General features: G+C 35.5%; 1 protein-coding gene across 1 annotated transcript; it reads left to right on the forward strand.

The window, feature by feature from the left end:
- On the forward strand, nt 1-23350 carry LOC147064932 (ubiquitin-protein ligase E3B). The gene is made up of 18 exons (XM_085958239.1): nt 1-393; nt 1420-1659; nt 3383-3635; nt 3909-4097; nt 5153-5341; nt 7503-7825; nt 8955-9079; nt 10062-10233; nt 11228-11346; nt 12094-12266; nt 13685-13970; nt 14454-14617; nt 16069-16215; nt 17152-17267; nt 18013-18142; nt 19403-19567; nt 20654-20765; nt 22031-23350. The coding sequence occupies exons 1-18, from the start codon at nt 233-235 to the stop codon at nt 22201-22203; spliced, it is 3237 nt and encodes a 1078-aa protein (XP_085814365.1). The 5' UTR covers nt 1-232; the 3' UTR covers nt 22204-23350.
- The last annotated feature ends 554 nt before the right edge of the window (nt 23351-23904 follow it).

The following is a 23904-nucleotide window of genomic DNA, read 5'->3' on the forward strand; positions in this document are numbered from 1 at the left end:
CAGACAGCTGTCAAACAAAGTGTCGCAACTGAGTATTTTGGTGTCATGGCACAGATTCCTTGTTGATTTTTGATATATGTACTTTTATTTTTGCAATACGTAATCTTCTGTAAGGTACCAATATACTGAAAATGGTGTTTTTTATTATCAATTGTGGGGTATGAACGTCTCGACTCGAGGAGGTTAACGTCCGATACGATTCCTGTCTTGACGGAAAACACAAAATTCGACGATGTTTGGAAAACCAGTCAACGAAAAAGAAAATTTCCTCGAGCGCACTAAAGTCGCTCGGGAAGAACGTGCGCTGGAAAAGAAACGAGAACTTTGTGCAATCAAAATCCAGGCATCAGTGAGACGTTGGCTTTGTAGAATTCGTTTTACCAGAACCATTCAGTGAGTAGTTTTTTCCTTATTAGATTTTAATATAAACAATATTAAAACAATGATAATAGCTGCTTTCAAAGACTATCTGGTCTAGTTTATTTAATGGATTTTGAATTTCTAGGCTTTACAGTTTTGCATCTTGTGTTGCTGTTTTAACATTTTTGATCTGTTCCCCGATTTATCGTTTCCCTCGATCTATCGTCTAAATATTACGGTCCCGTCACAAATGTTATCCCGATTGACCGTTTTTGTTGAATATTTTTCATTTTGCTTTCATAGAATTGTTTATGATACATACAGACCTTTCAGTCGTGTCGCTTTGTTTGCACAAGTCGGTCAGCGCTCAGGCTTGCGTCGCATTTTTTATCTCGAGTTTCGCATCGTATCGCCTCCCATGATGAAAACTAGAATTCTAGCTGAGAAACTGAAAATAATTCAAGACGCCGAGGATCAGAAGGAAAAGGAGTTATTTTTTTAAAAAACAATTTATTTATCCCACATTAATAGTTTTTTTAGGGTCCCTTGAAAACCGTAGAATCGGGGTTTCACTGTACATAACCAATAGAAAAAAATCCTTTTTGAAAAAAATACGACACCCAGCAGGAATCGAACCTGCGTCTATCGGGTTTCATTCCCACGCACATTGACCACAATACTATTGGTATCCTATCTAATTGCGACAAATTTTAACTAATGGCTCTTACAATACTCTCTGAAGCGCTTTTCAAATTGAGTTTAGTATGAAAAAAATAATTTGCACGGTAAAGAGCTAATGGAAGGCCCCGTATGACTGATGGGATAACATTTATATTTTGTCTGTTAATATTTATGTCACCAATATTTTGAAAATGTAATGTATCTTAATGGGTAAACTTGTTTAAACAACAAGAGTGTTGTTTGCTATTAGTTTAAAATATTCAAACAGATACAACTGTTATTGATTATTAAAAGAATTGATGAAGAACAAAAAAACAAAATTGTTTTGTTTGTTTAATTTATGTTGAATAGATTGATAACAAAAATATTCTGTTTCAGTGAGGCATTCGACGCATTATTCTCGTCGGAAATCGACACAGATGAAGAATGCGCCATCCTGACGACAGACTTAAGACCTGCTCTCGAAGTTTACCACACCGCTCGGAGACTGTTTCTCATTTTCCAATTCGAACGGGACAAACTGAGGATAGAAAGGCTCTGCCGGTATATAGTTGCCAGTCTGCAATCGGAATCTCTCAAGTTGTCTTATGTAGGAGTATTCTTCCTGAAAGAGCACAGGTTTGAAAATTCGTACTATTTTTCAGTGCCAAATAGAAAATTGGCATCAATAAACCTGCAAATTAACATTACTTTGTTTCTCACCATTGCACGAAGGTGGAAGGTGCCAACAGCTGTACAGACAAAATGATGATTAGAATAGATCTTTATAATTTTATAATGCAATTCACAATGACTGAATATAGATTTTCGACAGAGGTTCATCGATTCATTAAGGCTATACCTCAGCTGAAGCATGGTCTAAAAAGATCGTGACTAGGCAATGCGTGGATTGTGCAAATGACGCGCGCCAAACGAAATATAATTTGTCATAAAAATTCAACATGCGTCCTTTTAATGTTATGTTTATTATTATATTCGTAATAATAATAGTATATTCATTTACATGTTTTCTTTTTCAAGTACGTTTTTCAGTCATCTTTACATGATTTAAGAATATATTCCTCCGACGCCATCACAAAACAAATTGACGTGCGAACAGGTCGACTATCGCTCTCCGACTGGCAACGCGGCCGAAATTTCGTTCCACATACTGTTGAAAATTATTTGCCGTTTCACTTATGTATGCTCTTAATATTGTCTCTATAAGTCACTTAATATTAATTTCATCATCATCAGCTGAAATTAGATGAAGGTCTCCCTTAGATTCTTCCACTCTTCTCGATTCCTAGTTTTTCACGGCTATATATTATATACAATTTGATGAGTCCATCAATCTAACATGCTTTAGGATCACTCTGTGGTCATTGAGCGCTTCATAGGTACCACCGTATGCATTTGTCCAGCAGTTATTCATTAGCTTGGCGACCTCTACCACACCACGTACTCTTGTCTACCTCCTTAGACCTTGCAACACGATACAATGCCTGGTGGGTGTACCAACTTCCTATCTCTTCATACTAGTGTTTCCAACTCTGCTAGACCAATAATGCTATCTTCTTCTGGGCTTGTTTGATTGCCTACCATTCGCTCGATCCTTTCCTAAAGAGAAAAACCGAGATAGCATCACAGATATCCTTATCCGAAATTTAAATATATAAGAAAATTAAGCCATGGGAAACATGTCACAAATATATCGTCTCTGTTCTGGCAGAACACACTAACTGGAGAATACTAGTTTTGAGTAATTTGACTTTGATTGTTGTTAAAATAACAGTTTTTAAAATGTAACAGTTGTTAAAATGTTTGAAATGGTCTATCATGTGAGTTTATTAAGTAATCGTAAAAAGGATGACTTTAAAATAAAGACTATTTATTTATTAAGAAGGTTTCCAGACGGTAAAGTTTGAAATAAGGAACATTTTGGTATAACTAACTCAATATGTCATGTTTTCGAATTAGTGTCTTCTGGCAGAACAGTGACGATACACGGTGGCCGCGCGGCTTAAGCGTTGGACTATCACGCCATGGGTCTCAGGTTCGAATCCTGGCTCTGGCAAGTACACATATTGTTGTTCAATTTGTGTATGAGTCAGGGTATGGACCTAAAAGGTTGAGCAAGTGGCCGACATCCATTTCTCGTAAAAAACAAAATCTGTTAATACAAACCTCTACCCTGTGGAGGCCCATATGATCCTATTAGGATCGGACATGGTTGAAAAAAAAAAAATATCAGATTTTGAAGAACACACCGCTGGACCTTCTGCATCTAGTTCTCTTAAAATATAGTAAGAAAGTTTACTAATAATTATATGTTAATTTGAATGTGATTGTTTGTTTTCAGTATTTCTTGGCTGAGTCACATGAAAGAACTGCTGTACAAATGTTGTCAATATTTAGAAGTGCTAAAACCGGAATCGCCCACCGACATGCAGACAATCCTGTTGCATCTTCACACGCTGGTTGCGTTCACTGCTACCAACACGTGGGCAATAACGAAATTGAAGAATCTTGAGAAGCTACGATCGGGAATGACACAGCTGTGCGCAAACATTATGGGAGCTCTCTTCCACAGAGGATACTATCTTGTTTTAAAAGTAAATGATGATTCTCAAAATATTACACATTTTAATATTTAATTTGTTTATCCACGAACCGTAGAGAACTATTCCGCCCTGTCTATGATTTTAAATTTTAGTAAAATGCTTATAAGTTCTCAACAAACTAAAATTTATTACTTTATTAAATACTACAGAAAATCAACCTTACAAATAGCTGCCCTGAGAATTGATGTTTCTAGACAACAGACAGACAAGATCAACATATCCATGCCCATAGACAGATATTAACTACCATTTTTATTATTTCAGTCGTTACTGCTCGGTGGTCTGTGCAGGGAACGCGTGGCTCTAAAGAATGTCTGTCTCACGGCGATAATCACATTATCAATGCGTCCGCTGATTTCTTCGCAGTTTTCCGAGAAACTCCTCACCATGTACATCATTCAAATATTGTCTGTACCAGGACTGGTGCACCACATGGAAAATATTGCCCCTGAGGTAAGAATCGTAAGCCTAAAGTTAATTGAAAAAAAATCTGAGCATAAATAATAATTCAAAATGGTGACTATTTGACATCTGTTGTCAAGGCTTTGTTTTGAATACAGACGATTCCGCTTAATTGGGCCACCGGTTAATTGGGGCAGCTGCTTAACTGGGCCAAATCTCAAGGAACAGAAACCAAACCAAGGAACTAACATGAATTTACATTGCTTAATTGCGACAACAGAATTTTCCGACTCGTTTCCTTCTCTGTATGCTATCAATGCAATCCCTGTCCACCCGAAGAGTGATCGCTCTTTTCAGGCATTACTTTTTACTTCTTCGTGGGTTCATTGACAATCCGTTTATACCGGCAAGTATTAATTTTCATGTTCCTGACAATATCACTCGTAACTCTCTGGTCTTCATGATACCCCGTCGCAGGATGGATGTGATGTTTATTGATGCTGTGTACTGTATGATTAGGCTATTTGATAGCATCAGAAAGGTTGAATAATTTTTTTATAACTTTATAATATTTGTCGACGTTTTAAATAAGTTAAATTTATAATTGTTACATAATAACTTACTGTCTCCTCTTCTTTTATGTTTTATATTGATTATTATTAGTAATTGTTTCTGTTTATAATTTTATATTGTATTTACTTTGCTGTTTGTGAAAAATGAAGACAAGTTACAAGTTCCTATTATAAATGTTAAGAATTTTCAACAATAGTTAACAATTTTATCATGAAATTTTACGGTGAAATTGAAGATTGCAATTGAAGAATGTAATTGTCATTAAATTGAAACATCAAAAATTAGATGAAGAAGACGATGATGATCATCCACCTGTTGTGACTAACCTGGAAGTGAAACATTTATAGCCGTAAATAAATTTTGAAAACAAAATATTCAATGTTTAAATTTATGTGTAATTCGCTTAATTGGGCCAAAATGTCTGAGTCCCAATGTGTCCCAATTATGTGATTAGTGGTACCATTTTTTTTTACATTTCTACACTGCCAGATTCGTGAGGTTTTTTTTTTATTATGGACCTTTATTCGTTTTAGTGCCTGGCCGTTTACAAATCTCATTTAATGTTCGAGAAGAGCATTGAATTTCTGAGCACCGATCAAAACTTGCGCATAGTTTTCAACACGCTTGAGGGCAACTACGCTCTTTGTCTCCTGGCTAACCTGGTGCATCTTGCCAGCATGGATGAGAAGCCCTCCACTGAGATATATTTCCCTTCATTTGTGGTGAGTGCTGTATAGTATTATTTTCACCAAAAGAGATTTCATGAAGACTCATCGACTAATCTTTAAAATAACTGCAAGCAATTTTTTCAACACAATTTTAGTTTCACTGATAAAGTCAATTTCATAAAATTACTTTTACAATTATTTAAGTTGTCGAATCAGTACTGTTTTATTTTTAATTGGCAAAATATGACGCTACATGGCAGATGATTGTGGATTATCTTTGATTGACTATAAATATATTATTATCTGTCAAAAAAGTGGTTAATTAATGAGGTTATTGGGAAACATTTTATAATGTTCTATATACATATATCTATCGTTGAGTGGGATTAGTGAAAATACAAAACAGGCTATCCTGAAATGATTGGAGAAAAGGTGAGAAATTGCTTCTTGATATAGAATTAAATTGTATATAACTAGATTTTATAAGTTTATCATTATTTAAACATACAAATTCCCTACAAACATGGAAGATTAAAAACATACAAACATGACAGTTAAAACAAGTCACCATATTTCAACGCGCGTCAACTTATAAATCATTATTTTTCCATAGCTACTAAATTTACCACATTTAAGACATTCCAAAAACGCCATTGTCTTTTAATACCATTGATATACTACTGGATGAATCATATGCTTCTTAAAATGACGCCCGATTTTCAGCGACTCGGCCTTTGTTAAAACTTACTGAGTAAGCCCGACTAGCTTGCATCTTACTCTAACTAATAGTCAGCGCATGACGACTTGCTCTGTCTGTTTTGCGTTGCAGCACCCTTAGGTTCACTATTCCATGAACGCAAATTTAGTTTTACAGCCAGGGCAATACGGGTGAAATTCGGGAATCCATGTTAACGGTCTTAAAGCATTATACCTACAAGGAAATATTATAAGACGATATTCGTAATATCTTTTGTGGTTCATTTTTAAAATGACACTTGTATGGGAACTGCTCATCTAGTAGTATATCAATGTTTAATACTAGAATTTTATAAGGCATCAGTTTCACGGCCCCCACATCATGAAGCTGGCCTCCAGGCCACGATGTTTAGTGGGCCCCCCAACATATTGTTAAGGTTAAGGGCAGTATAATGTTCTACAGTCATCTAGAGTAGTTTTCCCCAAATGGTATTCCGCGGAACTCTGGAGTTACGTGCAAAAATAAAGTGTATTCCGTGTATATTTAGCGATTTATTTTTAAATAAATCCATTTGAGTTGTTCGGCACTCGGCATCATAATAATAGTGTTATGAAGCACTGATCGCGACCCCCTTTGATAGCCAAGTAACATGCGACCCTTCGCCATATTGAATAAATAATAATTTTTTTAGTCAGGAAACACAATAAAAGTAATTATGAAATTGAATTTTATGTGTGCAATAGCGAAGCAGGCGACTTTTTACCACGTTTTTATTAGCTCGTATTCTTGTTTGTCCGGTACAGATTTTTTCTTGTGTGTCCAGTACAAATTTTTTCTTGTTTGTCTAAGATTTGTATGGGTAATAACTAACTTCCCGACTAGCTAGACATTTGAAACTTTAAGAATGTATCAGAACACGACGACAACGCATTCTTTTGATACTTTTGGCCATCTTTAAGCAGAATTAAATTCATTTTCAGTTAATTCTGTTTTGTATGCTTCGGAAAAAATTATCACTAAAAAACACTGTTATTGGTTGCTAAGGGGGTCCTAGCAACTAAATTATTAATATATACGTGCGTTACTATGGAAATCAATATGAAATGTCAAAATGACATTTGTGTCAAAATGACTATTCAGTACAAAAAAAAGTATTTATTAATACATAGAATATTCAAGTTTATATGATTCAACAGAAAATTTAAAAATGTGGTATATAAAAAGTTCTTTTTATCTTGTAATTATTACTATTAGAGAAAATTTCTTGTGTGTTTATCTCACTTCAACGCCACGCCGTGCCCTCCATTAGCCCGGGCCCGTAGGCTAGAGCATTGTCAGCCACCCCCTTGTGGGGACCATGATTGGTTTAGTAAGCGAAAATTAAATAACCTTCTCATAGGTTGGTCAATGTGAAAATTCTTCTTTCACCGGCTTTTGTCTTCCAATGATGATCCATAGTATAAAATGAAACAGTGCCATTATTTAAACTGTGTAACCGTAAGAGTAAACATTTCACAGATTGTGGTGACCCGTGTCCTGGAGTCTTGCCAACAGCTGGTAGTAGGCAAGCAGAGTAACCTTAGCAGTTGGCATCCCGTACTGGGCTGGGTGAGTGGTGGAGGAGTCAGCACATCAAGTGGCGGTGCCGGAAAAGCGAGGGTTCAACTGTCCAAGCTGTGGGGTGGGCCCCTTTTAAGGAGACTGCTAGCGGAGCCTCTCGCTAATGCTCTCAATTCGCCTCCCACTCCTTCGCCGCCCACTCAGCCTCCTCCGCCCGCATCCACTTCAGCATCTTCTGCTGCTAATTTCATCCGACGGGCTATCGAAGCTCGAACTAACAGGTTTGTTTTTATAATATTAGTGTTTATTTATAGAAACGGTGCTCATTTTTTTGTAACTATTTGATATATTAATTTCATGGTGGATATATAAAATTTTTTATTATAAAATCATATTAACGCGGGTATTGCAATGTATAAGCCTTAAAAATGAATTCCACTATTCATATTTCATATTAGGATAATTGTTTTTATTAACTTTTAGGGAAAAATATTGTGTAAAATCATATTACTTACAAAATAAAGATGTTGCAATTTTTCGTTTTTTGTACATCTGACTTTCATTTAACAGAAATTTTTGTTGAAAAGTTGGCTGTCTATTAAAATGTATATTTGATTCGATGTCAACCGCCTAACTTTTGTATAACATAATCAGTATATCGAATTTGTAAAATAATATTTCATAACCAATATCCGTTAGGTGAGGTTTGAGTATCAGACATTTTGTTTGCGCATGTTGTCCGTTCCTATGGTTTTTTCACATATTAATCAATACATTAGGTACATATTTGATTTCAAATTAAGATTTCATTTGGAATTCATAGTTATATCTACTATTGTCGAACAAGAACTTCATGACTACGTATTAAAATTGTGAACTAACAATCCCATCCTATGCAGTTAATCGTACTTCCATTTCAAATGAGGAACGTGCCTAAATTTAACATTTCATTTTACGCTTCCATGGTGTACGGATCTATCAATTTACGTAATTTGATGCTTTTTATAATATAAATATATATTAAACGATCAGGAGTGATATTAAAGTTATTATTAGTAAACTTTTGGTTTATTGCGAAGAAGAAAAGGTGTCGCATCTAAAAAGAGAACTGATACATTATTTAAACACGCGTTGCCGCCATGATAGGTACGTCACTGAGAAGTCTTCCATATGCGACTACAGCGATATCCGGTTATCGACGAGATCTTGTTGTCGGACAGTAGTGGTGTGTGGTCTGACCTTTTAATGGTTCATGTTGAAAAAATGCCAGACAACAGGACGACAAAGATCCCGATTGAGCGAGTACCCCAGTGGAGGCAACTTAGAGGCAGAATTGGAACAATATGGTAAAATATAGAAACTGAAGAGGCGGATGTCGGAAATTTCAAATGTATTTTTGTTTTGTTTCAGGGCAAATGCAGCCAAGAATTTCAGGAAATTGGGTTCACCAGAATGCACTAATGTTGCCCTTATATGTTCAATGTACCAGACAGCACTTACGACAATGACTCAATTGAAATTAGACATTCTTACTGGTAAGTCAATGAATATTACAGAACACAATATTATAAAGTCTATCATGATGACGATAAGAAAGGGAACAAGTACTCAACCTTGCTTGACTCCTTATGTGATTTTGCTGCTTTTAAAGTGGCAATTAGTTTCTTATTATGAATACCAATTTTCACAATTTTTCCTTACATAATTAAATTAAAGTAGACATTTGACAAGTTCAGGTACAAATTATATAGACGAATAAAATATTAATTCTCGTGACCTGGATGATTTGATTGTCAAATACTCATCTTAACGGGTTGACCCCCTCTCCTCTTGGTATTCTACAATACACAAGGCCTGTGTTAGTGGAACTCATGAATTGATGAAACCATTAAATTTGGACTATTAAATATACAGCGCGGACGATACAAACGGTTACTAATGATCCTAATAATTATGGTCATTAAGCCACATGCATACGATAACTACGTGTGGATGCGACAGGTTTAAATAATTCGTAGGTGAACACCCATGGTTGTAGCTGCAGGCTAGGTGCTTGTTGTTAGACTCAAAAAGCAAAATGTCTAGGTATGGGGAATGCACTCGGAAAAGTGCTGGGGTCCGCAGTTGAGGTGACGAGGTAAATGCAGAAGTCAATGGTACCTGCTAGATTTAGTGAACTTCGCACCCTCCCGTCACCTTAAAAAATCAAAAATATATTATTATGGATATTTCTCCTCCCCAAACCATTTTTATGTGTGCGTGTCTAAAACTTTGTTATTAATATTACTTGTGCCCGTGTCATCTGTTATTTTGGTCGAGCATTCGGAGTCATTTAAAAGCAGTGAAGCCTCCGAGAATTAACTGATCATTTCCAACCATATGGTCTAGGTTGGGAATCGTTCAGACATGCGGGAGTAAAATTCAAACCGCTGTGAATATAGGCTTAAACACAAATGCAAATTACCCTGAACAATTGCCGGATGCAATTTAACATATTATTTTTATTATGTCTTTCAGGTCTCTGTAATCAAGACATGATTCTGTATTACCTTTGGATGTTTATTTGTTCTCTGGGCCCCAACTGCGGACTCAAGTCTTTCCTCGATCTTCTCGCCATAAACACAAAGACAACCGCGCCAGAATTCCAAATAGTCATCTTGTTCTCGGATTGCATGACGCATTACGTAACGTAAGTATTCAAAAATACAATATGATTATCCACAGTACATGACGGTCTCAAAATTCTGCCATTTTGCAAAAAAATCCATCAAGCCAGCTCCATCTTTGGATTAATAAAGCCTGAACATATTTTTTTGCACAAGCAACGAGTGGTCTACTGTTCAGCTGTCATGTTGACATGTTGATTCGCCCTTTCTCGTTTCAAATTGATTACATTTATGGCTACATAACGAGTGGTCTACTGTTCAGCTGTCATGTTGACATGTTGATTCGCCCTTTCTCGTTTCAAATTGATTACATTTATGGCTACATGATAGTCAAACAACGTTATGTCAATCTTTTCTAATTTCTTATTAAATCGTCAGTAAAGTTTAACGCTAACTACATAAGTTACCCTTGTTTTCATATTTTTTAAAAACTATCCCTATAAATTTTAACATCATCATAAGCAAGATAAATGTACAATACACAATAAATTATAAAATATTAACATTAGGTTTTAAATAAACATTTCCCTTGTTGAGTTACAAGAATCTAAAATAACGATTTTTGGCTCTCCTGTAAAGTTGCACTTCTGTAGATAGTGTTGTTTGACACTAAGCGCTCGAATTGAGACTGCAAAAAGAATACATTATTTTCTTTTTGCAAACATATTGGTAAACAATTAAAAAAAAAATAGCAAAATATAATGTCACAATCATCAATAATATTAATTAAAAAAATGTTTAGAGTTAGTCATCAGATATAAAAAAAATGGCAGCTGATGAATATTAACGACTTTGACGACAAACAGAACTTGATATTTCAGTTTTTTATGGTAACAGCCGATATGCACTAAATGTATAGTCATAAGTGAATAAGTGGCCTTAAGAAACGCTTAATCTTACACAGTTAGTGGAAGTGAAAAAAACAAGTGTCATGTTATTATTCTTACTATTCTAAATTAAAATTGATATCTCTGCATTTAATCATAAGCATTTTATAAATATTTATTTATGTTTCAGAATTCTCGATGATATGGAAATGTATGAACAGCAATCACCTTTCAAACTGTCCGATTTCATCTCAATGTCCAACTTCTTAAATCTATTCCTTTATAAAGGAGTTTTAGCGAATTTATTTGGTGAGTTATCATTTAACTCTTAGAGTAATAATATAAATAACGTTCGGCTATATGAAGTCATGTTTCTTGCGTATAATGCACAGTAGAACCTCAATTTTATTATTATTATCTTAACTATAAAACGTTATACCATCATGTTGCTTCTCAGTACGGCTACCAAATTTAAACACAACTTACTTAAAACATTACTATTTACTTTATATTTAACACAAAAACAATAAATTTCAGCAATACATACATGCTCACAGTTTTTGAATGAATGGAGTCATTCAAACCAATATTTACCGGAGGCGTGTACAAAAAATATTTAATTCAGCCGTAGAAATTCTATCTTATTCTAATGCATATTGCGGAGAATGTAAGCGTGCCGAATGCTTTCTCACTCGCACTTATGGTTCGTTTTTATTCAGGCCTTGATTTGACTTCTAATTTAAGATTCTGTAAAAGAAAAAAACACATGTAATAGTAATGTTAGTGACACTTAGTAGATGTACAAGGGTTTAATGTGTGTGCCTAGATAGATAGGGTGGATATTTGGGGGTTGATCAGTAATATATCAGTGAGAAGAACCCTTACAATAGTCGAAACCATACCTGATTTCAATAGAAAAAAAAAACATGTATGTATTTTGCGCGATGGCACACAATATTATAAATAAGTTGATCAGTAATACTTCACCATATTTTATAACTTGGCAACACAATAATAATTACAAAAGTACAATGGATATGAATTCATGTTTTTCAGAAACGAAGAGTGTGTCGGGAACTGGTCTCTTCGGATCCATGCACGCTCTCCTCCAGGTGCTGTACCGGAGAGACTGTCGCCGTTCGTACACTCCGCCGGGCCACTGGCTTGCGAAAGACCTCCGCATCAGCCCCTTTATGGCTGACCTAGATAAAGGGAAAAAAGCACCTCAGGTACAATGATATGCTTGGTGTAAGTGGTGATTTTCTATGAAGGTCATGTTGGGATTTCATCTCCAGAACACCATACACACTTTATCAAAAAGCACATCTTCAAATTTTTCGATGTTTAGTCTAGTTTAGGCAAAATCACTTTGGAATTTGACTGACTTAATCGCTTTTCTCCCATTTCATCTGATTTTTTTACCTTAGGGGCCATCCCAGGGGGGGGGGTCTGATATAATGTGATGATTTGTGACGAAAGGGGAAGTTGAGGGGGGGGGGGCAGAGAAAATGTGACATCACAAAGCAAACAAAAAATATAAAAGGATCTGAAAATACAATATTGGGGTTCGGGGATTTTAATATTTATTTAAATATTAGAAAAAAATACATTTTTTCATACAGTAGGGGGGGGTGTGTCAAAAATGTGATGTAATATAGACGTATATATAAGGTTAAAAATAGCCAAAATCGTATGACGTCATATGCGGACGGTCCCGTATTAGGGTCTTGATTTTTTCACAACATAAAATAACAATGTCATGAGTTTCTATACTTAAATTAAACATAATATTCGTGAGAACTGTTTGAAAAAGTGCTTGAACGCCGGCCCCATTACGTCACCAATTATTATGATGGTAACAGTGTACATATTTGTTATGTACATTGAACCGTTGATGTATGGTTTTGGAAGAGGCATTTGTATAAAACAGTAAATCGGAAATGAAAATTAAAAAAACCTAGAGGCATTAAATTCAATGACATTAATATGGACGATGCATCTGGAAATAAAAATGACACTCACTTTTTTGTCGGGTCTGCCGAATGGCATAATCTGTTTTAACGCCATTACAATAAAGGTGATATTGCTATAAATTCCCGATGCTTTTTGTCGGGTCTGCCGAATGGTTCGGTTCGAATAGGTTCGCTCAAATGGAGATTGACACTAGAAACACTGTTCTAACACCATTACAATAAAGGTCATATTGCTATAAATTCCCGATGCGTGATATCACATAATGGAAATTGCGTAACATCTAACTATACATGTGCGAATGTCGCTTTGCGCGAATTTACTTGCTAGCTACTATATTGAGTGCGTTGTCCATTAATAATGTCATTGATTAAATTTATCACATTTCATTTTTATTTGTGTAGCCTAAAGGGTTTATCATTATCATATTAGCTCGATCCACTACTAGATGAAGACCTCTTCTTGCTGTCTTTACTTTTCTTGGCTCTTAATCTTTCGTTGCCACGTACTTTGCCACCGCTAAATTTGATTTTCATCTTATCAGTCACCTTTTAGGTCTTCAGGTCTAAGGTACCTACCACATTTAGTTATCCAGCCATGATAGTGTTCATTGAATAATGTGACCTTACTGTCTATTATAGTTCTAGAGTTGATTTTCATTTTATTCTCCTTTCAGTTACTGATGACCAAGATGCCTCACATAATCCCACATAGCGAGCGCGTGCAACTGTTCAGGCGCAGTGTGGCTAATGAGAAGGCTGTTCTTGGTTTAACAGAGCAGGCATGTGCTCCAGCACCGCGCCCGACACTCATCACTGTTCACCGTCGGAGAGTTCTGGAAGACGGCTACCGTCAGTTGGCAGCGCTGCCGCCCCACGCTCTCAAGGCCGTTGTTAGGGTTCGCTTCGTAAATGAGCAGGGGCTGGATGAGGCAGGCATTGATCAAGATGGCGTCTTTAAAGGTTCAAATATTGTCAATTATATACTAACTTAAAATATTTTAATTAACATTATGTTATTGACATTTGAGGCATCTTCTTTGCAATCGAGACATTAGTCTCGGCACTCGATGGATATCCATACTATTCTACGGAGTCGAAGCCAGGATGTTACATACATAAAGATAACATCAGAAGACTGAATGTATCTGTAGCAGTGTATGATGAGGATTTCTTGATTTTAACGGAACTCCAGGTATAAAAAGCTGATATGCTTTGGAATATGACAACCGCCAACAATACGTTTATGCAAAGTGAACATCGAACGTTATGGACTAATTTCTTTCTGTCGTGTTCTCTATATAAACTTGTTGAGAACAGCAAATGGCAGGGGAGGAAAAGATCTTCTCAATCTTTTAGAAATCCTTTTCGTATTAATTAATATTATATTTACATAATATTTATCACTTTGAATAATTTATGCCACATACTTTTTAATGATCACAGAATTCTTGGAGGAAACAATAAAACTGGTATTCGATCCAACCCTGGATCTATTCCGAGCGACTTCCGAAGCCCGCCTCTATCCGTCTCCAACGGCCGCTCTACATGATTCTCACCTTCAGCTCTTTGAGTTTGTCGGTAGGATGCTTGGGAAAGCTGTTTATGAGGTATGTACTGCTTTTGTTAGGTACGTCTACTCTGCGTATTAGCTGAACATCAATAGTCTACATTTGTTCTTCATCTTCTAGTTTGTTTCAACTTTCTGATATTGAGTAGTTTTGCGCATGCATTAGATTGAATGTGTAGAACACACTCCGTCAACTGTGTACACTTTTACGTCAAATACTTTTCAACTTTTCATGGGAAGCAGTGTTGCCATCTTTTATATGCTGATTATGATACAAAGATGTAAAAATTATAGTATTTTGAAAAAACTATAGTACACAGAACATTTTTCGTTTTCAATCCTTCAAAATTATAGTATTTTCAGCTTATTTGGTGTAACATTACGGTATAATTTACTATTATACATTTTTCATGGAATCATTTGGTTGGCGGCCAGAAATCAAATGCTGGTGGAACTACGTGTGCTGGCACTTTCATCATGAAATATGACCATTTTGAAACTGGTTTGAGGCAGTCAATGCGCACGCTTCGCATGCTCTGCGATGTGTTCCTCTGACAAATGAGAAAATTCATGAATGTAGACATAACCAATGATTATTCCTAGTTGCAAGATTGCATGAATCAAATAAGTTCCGAAGCTTCTGAATTTTCACGCGAAAGATGGGACTTGTTCAATATCTGCGCCTGCGCAGTAGAATGATGGCGAACCTGCTGGAAAAAAACGAACTACACCGCGCAGAGACTCATTTTGAGGTTAACCGATTTTCACGAGCTGTCAAATGGTACCATACAGTGACAACATTGCGTCTCGCTTACTCTTGAAGAATGAGATTGGCGAGACTGTCAGCACGTTTACATGTAAACAGTTATTATTGTGATAGCTAAAAATATATACTATTGTTGCTAGTAAATCCATGCACATATACAGCGCTATATGTTGCTTGGATTTCACAGCGTATTTATTCTGGTGCTATTGAGTTGATGCTCTGATTAGGGATTGCAATACCGAATGGAAATATCAATACCGGTATTTCGGCATTTCTTATTGGATACAGGTATGTGTTATAACATACAGAAAAAAACAGAAGTATCTATCAATCAATATATGTATAGGTAAATCGTTTTACAGTGGCACCATGGGTACGGCAAATGCGGCTTGCAGTTGTAGTGGTATTGTTTGCTAGCATTGAAACCGGCATTGTCGCAAGCAATTCAATACACGCGCGAATCGCCTATGGTGCCACTGTAGAATGATTTACCTATACCTATATAAATCTCTTTAAAACATTAATATTATTATATAGAAAAAATATATAAAATAATATAGTGGACATGCTGCTCATACAAATACCTTATAGTTATTCATGATTTGAATTAAAATATGCCCTCAAAATGGCTACTTCATCAAGAGTAGAGTCTGCTAACCCTGATATTATCTTCGTGCAAATAAATCTGGCGAATCGTGTTGTAACATTTTTTATGGTTTTCCTAGGGTATTGTCGTGGATGTCCCCTTTGCCTCATTCTTCCTGAGTCAAGTGTTGGGGCAAACCCACCAAGCGCTCTACAGCTGGATTGACGAGTTGCCGTCGCTCGATAAAGAGCTCTACCGGAGTCTCACCTTCATCAAGCATCATCAGGTATTTTATATTGGTTTTAATAACTACATAACCCACAATTTTATCAAATATTAGTAACAATCTCAAACTACATAATATATTAATTGTACTACACTGTACAGGGTATGTAATATTCAAAGCCACACTAATTTTATCTCAGAATAAGGGAGGTGCTTAGGATTGAATTAAAACAAATATTGTTCCTGCATTGAAGAAACAAAAGAATTCTATTTAGCTTGGAAAAAAATGACAAAATGATAATGAGTTTTACATATTATATAGATAGAGGAATATTTTTTATCTAGTATGGTTTAGTTCAGGCAGGGTTTAATTGAATTTTAAAAACTAACCAACACCATCTGCAATTTTGTATTCTTAGTTTAATGAAAACACATAATGTATGAATGTTCAAATATATTATGATCATGTTATGTGCTGTCACAGTAAGTTGCCGCTACAGGAAAAAGTGTGTAATGTCGTTTTTCTTGCTATTTGAAATATCAGACTGATGCTCCCATCCCGTAGTACATTTTGAACCTTTAAACGAACATTGTCAGTTAGCAAAATTTGCCGAAATCACCAGAACAACAATGAGGTCACCTCACTCGTACTGCGCTGCATTGACACCCGCATGACTCAATGAATGTTTTCTATCATTTTCTACATGCCTACACATTTTCGACTCATGTCAAAATCGCGTGTTTTTTGTTTTTAGTGGTTGGCACTATGTATTTTCTATAAGAATGTTGTATATTATCTATGGTTTGCTGGTTGGGTTCTGTTCAAAATATTATCTATGGATGCAATATCGCAAGTAATTTTAACGTATGCACACGTAGAAACTGTTAAAATTACAGCTTGTGACAGTACGCAACGCGCTCCATAATGTATTTGAACCTTGACTGACTTTATCAGGATTAATCTGCGGAATACTAAAAAACTATATTAATATTTTAGGAGGATATCTCTGCATTGGAATTGACGTTTTCAGTGGACGAAGATAGGCTTGGAGATATTGTTACTCATGAGCTTATTCCCGGTGGAAGGGCCATTCCTCTTACGAATGACAACAAGTAATTACACTACTTTTACTCATTTATTACTAATATAATGGTTGACTTGTGTATTTATGACAATAACTGCGGAAAACCAAATTCCTCTACCATTTGTTTGTCACTGTCTTGAAGAGGTGAACAGATTTATTTACCTCACTATAGAGAGAGGGTTGTTGTCCAGCTATAAGAAGCTGTTTTCTTTGCATGTGATATACAGTAGAACCGCAATTTTATTATTATTAACTTACCTATGAAACCTTATACCACCATCTTGCTTCATACACAACGCACTTAACTGTCTTTTCTACTAAATTAACTAAAAATATTGACCAGTAATTTTATATTTCAGCGACATGTACTCCTAGTTTTGCTCTCAACACATAAGTCAAACCAATATTTACCGGCTACATTTCTAGCTAAGTTGATAATTCACAATATTATGTCATCTATCTTACTCTAACGCATAATTGTGGAGATTATACATATGTCGAAATTGTAAATGTAAATTGTTGACAAACCAAAATTTGATATTTTATCAAGTCATTTTTTGCCTTCTGTTCATCTCATTTAGCTGGCCGATCCGCTATGCCAAGCCCCCCATAGGCCTGGGCCACCAGACTAGAGTGCTGTCAACCCCCTCTATTGTGGGGGCCATGGTGCTTATATTAATATGCCATCAATCTGTGTTCACATTACTCATAAATAAACAGACTGTTTGAAATAATCAAGACGACGATGGTATTAAAAATTGAATTATTTTCAGGATAAACTACATTCACCTGATGGCTCATTTCCGCATGCACACACAAATAAAGGAGCAAACGAATGCCTTCATCAAAGGTTTTAGATCTATCATTAATCCGGAGTGGCTATCACTGTTCTCAACGCCCGAAGTAAGTGCTTTTTTATTCATTTTCATCTTGTTTAGTAGCCTGTTTATACATGCATGAATTTACTGCTGACAGAACTTATTGTCACGAACGTAACATTAAAATGTAAATGTAAACACAAGTTGCAAGACTGCATGCATGCACTTTTCACGCGAAAAGTGTGTGTGATTCCTATTCTGATATAATATATTACGGGGACACTCTCAGAGGGTGTGATCGGCATCCTGCAATTTGTCACATAAGACCATATTAGACCAAACTGACAGAGCTTGAAGGTAAAACTACCGTGTCCTGTTAAGAACTGAGAAGCCCAATGGCTTGGAGTCAATCTGGTTATTTCCATGCGCCACTTTATATTTATATTTAACGGACATAATCAATTTGTGAGTACAAATAATCTTACAACTGGGTATTTTGGGGGGTTGTTTAGTATTTCTAATACCATGTCATTCCACTAAGAATCAACAGTAAAAATAATTATAAAATATTAATAAATATTTCTTTGTTTTTTTCCCATGTCATGTTTTCAACGTCTTGAATTTATAATCTCTAAAGTTCACTATATGTAAAATAAATAAATTTGAATTTAAATCAATAACTAAAGCAAGCGCGCCGACAGCAGGCTGCCATTTGAATTTTATTTATTACCACGTTTTTCTTAGCTTGTATTCTTGTTTGTCCGGTGGTTGTTTATCCAGTACAAATCTTGCAATCGATTTATACCTAACTTCCCGACTAGCTAGACATTTGAAACTTTAAGAATATATCAGAACACGATGCCAATGCATTCTTTTAATACTTTTAGCCATCTTTAAGTAGAATTGAATTCATTTTAAGTTAATTCCGTTTTGTATGAAAAGTTATTTCGGAAGATATCCGTAATCCAATCCACTATTATTGGTTGCTAAGAGGGTGGTCATAGCAACTAAATTATTAATATATACATGCGTTACTATGGAAATCAAAATGACATTTCAGTATTCTATATTTGTTTGTTGCAAAATAGCAAAAAAATGATTTGTTGACAATTGCCTTATTTGTCCTAAATTATTAAAACATAGAATTGTCAAGTTTATATGATTCAACAGAAAATTTAAAAAACGTGGTACATAAAAAGTTCTTTTTATCTTGTAATTATTGACAATGTGTTCAGTCCATAATGTACATAATAGAAGATTTTTTTCAATATTGGTCCAAACTTTTCTTCGACGGAATCTAAAATGATAAATAGCTGGAATTAAGAGTACTCAATATGTATTATAGGTCCAGCGTTTAATCAGTGGTGATACGGCTCCTCTGGACCTTCGCGATCTGCGTCGTCACACGCAATACTACGGAGGTTTTCACGATTCGCACAGAGTCGTTGCTTGGCTCTGGGATGTACTGCATAAGGACTTCACAGAAGAGGAACGATCTATGTTCTTAAAAGTATGTATATCTTGTTCACTGAGGTAGTTTTTAGACTGCCTGCTAGAAGGAGTTGAACGGTTAGCGTGTGTGGTAATGCTATACTTATGACACTTTGGTAACTGTTAAAAATAATACTAAGAATGTGATGCATAGTCACTAGTTTCGCTCGACTTAGTTAGACTTATATATTAATTATAGCCTATGGTTAAACGATATTTACGATGAATTACCTATTTTACATTTTTGAAGGGACAGTGTTTTTCTTTTCTGAGACATTATTTGAATGGCTCTAAACAACAACAAAAACTTCTACAATTGCGTGTGTAACCTTAGTCTCGGGCACTGCAGATATATCTATAAATAGAAACGCAGGCATTGCATATTGCCATGCATTGAATTGAATCTGTTCAAATAAATTTTCAATTGTAATACGTCCTTTTAATTAAAATTTTGAACATTTCAGGCGTAAATTGCGATGAACTGTGCAACAACTGAATACATACAATAAATCTGTGCAGTTCTGACTGCACACATAACGCTACGATTTACATGCGTCTCATAATTGATGAAATTTTATTGTGATTTATGCATGTGATATTAATTAAAACGTGTATCATAATCATGGCCCCCACAAGGGGAGGGCTGACAGGGCTCTAGCCTGGGGGCCTGGGCTCAGGAGGGGCCCGGCGAGGCGATTCGACCAGATAAGTGAGATAAACACACATTACAAATTTGCTTTAATAGTAAACAAATTAAAGTAAAATTATGTAATTGTACGATACAATTTATAATAATTATGTATCAATACTCGACAATTCCATAATTTAAATGGATGTACCTATTACAATATACAAAAAATCACTAAATATACACATTAATTTTACCGCGTACACCATTTGGAAAATGCTACTATAGAGCGTCACACTGCCTTTATCCTAAGCGATAGGTAGGGGGCCCCGCCAAAGATCCTAGACTGGGGGCCCGCTTCAGGATCTGGGGGCCATGATCATAATATCATGTTGAAACATATTATGAAAATTACTTACCAATATTTTAACAGAAGTTACCTCTTTAGTCCAAAAATATATATATTTATGTTTTCAGTTTGTCACATCATGTTCCAAGCCCCCTCTTCTTGGATTTGCGCACCTCGAGCCGCCATTTTCCATTAGATGTGTTGAAGTCGGTGATGACGAAGACACTGGAGATACTATTGGTAATGAATGATTTTACGCACTGGCTAGTTGGTCTTATTAATTTACAATTAATTTATTTTCAGAAAATCAGTAGATGGATATCTAATACAGTCGAATTCAGTTATTACGATCTCGGACATAGCGAGATCTCGGATGTAATGAGGAAACATTCGTTGACATTTTGGTTTATGATTTTCTCGATACATTTATTCACTGTCATAACGAGCAACTTATCGGATATATTGAACTAAAATACTGTTTAGTGTGTCGATGGTTTAAAAGCATTTCGACCCTAAGCAATAAAATCCGATCGGACACGATGCAGCCAGGGTCAGATTACATTTATGACACTAGTTAAGTGTCTAAGTACTTACCTAATTGGTGTTTCGCTGACAATAATAAAAAAGTATCCGCTCATATGGTTGAAAAATCCAAGGTTTGTGAAGTCCGTAGGTACCTACCAGCGTTAATTACAATAAACAACTTCTTTTGTAGTTTATGAATGCCATGATTGTTTTGGGGGTTTTACGATGGTTTTCAGATTTTTTATTTTCGATTCTTTTTCGACTTTTAGTGTGATATAACGAGTAATGCTTATAATGAGCAAATTCAATCGGTCCCATCTTCCTCGTAATAACCAAGTTCGACTGTATCTATAAAGAAAAAACCATCTCGAAACTATAAATGATACTTCATTTCAAGCCCCTCCCAGAACTATTGTGGGCTCGCCATCTTTTGTTCTAATTACATGAGCTGACATGCAGATTCGACGACTCAGATCATGAGTACGCGTGAGGTGACCTCATTGTTGTTCTGGTGATTTCGACAAATTTTGCTGACAATATTCGTTTAAAGGTTCAAAATGTGCTATGGAATGAGAGCATCAGTCTGATAACATTTTAAACACCAAGATAAACGTTATTACACACAATGAACTGGCAAAGAGGACGTAGAAGAAGAGAAAGGCCAAAGATTCGCTGGTTAGATGGAGCTGCCAGTGACTGCCGTATTCTGGGGATACCAAATTGGAAAGCGGCCACACTGGATAGGGACAGGTGGAGGGAGCTGTTGGAGGAGGCCAGGACCCACATCGGGTTGTCGCGCCCCTGATGATGATGATAGATAGATAATAATGAAAATTATCCAAATAACTATCTATTATATCTTGATTTAATAATGATTCATTTGAATGCTCAGAATAGCCAAATATCAATGTGTATTTAAGTGCTACATATTTAATTATATTTTACCTTTAGAATGTTAATGGTTTTGTTCTTTATTGTAGGGAGTGTCATCCGTGGATTCTTCACGATAAGAAAGAAAGATCCTTTAAACCGATTGCCAACGTCTTCGACCTGCTTCAACCTCCTCAAGTTGCCAAACTACCAGAAGCGCAGCACCCTGCGGGATAAACTACGCTACGCCGTAAATAGCAACACTGGCTTTGAGTTATCCTGAACATTTCATTATATTGTTAATTATATTGTTGTATACGTGTGATATTATTTTTTTCCAGAAAGGACTTTTTTAGTGAGTGTTTAAAATATTGTATACTAATAAATACAAAAGTTGGGGTAAATTGGCACTGATTTTTAGCCACATGAAATTTCTTTCAGCATCTGTTTAAGGTTTATATGGATTGACTAAAATGCTTTAATATTGTTGTTTTAAACACTTTTTCTGTTTTTCCCTGGTTTCCCCTTTCATTTGCCAATGACTGAATTTAACAATACCATTTCGAAATAAAATAATATTGTTTGACCATTGAAGAAATGACAGTAAGGCTGAAATCTGACGGAACTGGTTGGTGATGGAACTCATAAACTGACCAATGTGATGCTTCGCACACGGCGCTACTTAAACCACTTGAAATAATAATCCCATAACCTCAAACTGTCAAACTGGACCATCAGCTGTTTTGTACAAAAACCGTCAACACGCACGCTACTGCGTTTACTCGAATACAATTAGGTTATTTCAATTTTGCTTATCTTATACTTTTGACGTGTTAGGTTGTTATGGTTTTTATAGCATGATGCTTGTTACCCAGTGCTACCAATTTTGGTAAGAAAATATGATCTTTCACCGAATCTACTTATATTGGTACCACTGTTTTACGGTGACTGGAAACTTGAGAGACCGCGCAACTAGCATGTCGCGTTTCTTCGCAACCGTTTTGAAACTGAGAGATTGCAGTCTCGCCGTCAGCGGGCCGGGCCGTCATTGAAATACATTAGTTAGATACTGGTTGGAATTTTAGTTTCAGTTCCGTCGAATTTCAGTTGCTCCGTGGGAGGAGGGCCTAAGTACCAATATTCAAGTGCGGAGAACATTTTATTATTTTCATAATGTTGTATTTGTCTGTAAACTAAAGCTTTATAGTTTGAAAAGAATATAATGTTGACTGGACTAGGTTATTCATATTCCCATTTTTTCGATGGTCGGTGGATATTGATTTTGTATGATTGTTGCATGTCAGTTGTATGTGAATAAAAAGGTAAACTGGGGAATAAAAGGACAAATAAAGAAGTGTCATAACCGGTAGTCATTAATAATTAACATTCGATTAAGTTACTCTCATAATAAATATTGTTCGTAAATGTGGTTTCAAGCTTTTTTTATATTATTACTATATTTATATATTATTTACCTGGTGATACATTTTATTCTATTTTCTCTAGAAGTTGTTTTCTATTCAATCATCAAGATAATTAACGAGTGAGATTAATTGTTTCTCTTAAACACCCGTTGTGTAAATTACAAAATAGAAAATGTTAACAAATAAACAATGTACACTATTGATATAGTATCCCCGATACGGTAATACCCCTAAGTTACGTTGAAGGTGGTTCTACAGTTGGCAACATATGTTGACACAACGTAAATTGAGAACACAATTTTAATTCTCATAAGTACAATCAATAAAATTGCAATAATGATTGAGGGTTAATTACAATATTTTTATTCTAAAAATCTATATTAACCGATTCACTGCGGAACATTTAATTACTTTTTAATTACCACATTTAAATAATATGCTAATTATATCTAATGGCCCCCTAATCAGGATACAACAGCTATGGCGTTCGCTCTGTAAGGATTAAACAAAATAAAATGACAGTTTTTAGTTTAATTTCTTTTTACACCTGTAAAATTTCT

Source organism: Rhyacophila brunnea, unplaced genomic scaffold, assembly GCF_057557595.1.
Source record: "Rhyacophila brunnea isolate RB1 unplaced genomic scaffold, BYU_Rbru_1.0 scaffold_7, whole genome shotgun sequence".
In the NCBI taxonomy this organism is placed as follows: Eukaryota; Metazoa; Arthropoda; class Insecta; order Trichoptera; family Rhyacophilidae; genus Rhyacophila; species Rhyacophila brunnea.

Excerpts from the sequence above, each read along its gene's own strand:
- LOC147064932 (XM_085958239.1), top strand. The coding sequence starts at position 233 with ATGTTTGGAAAACCAGTCAACGAAAAAGAAAATTTCCTCGAGCGCACT. Across the intron at positions 9,080-10,061 it reads GAAATTAGACATTCTTACTG|GTCTCTGTAATCAAGACATG; the intron begins GTAAGTCAATGA and ends TATGTCTTTCAG. Across the intron at positions 14,618-16,068 it reads TTGGGAAAGCTGTTTATGAG|GGTATTGTCGTGGATGTCCC; the intron begins GTATGTACTGCT and ends TGGTTTTCCTAG.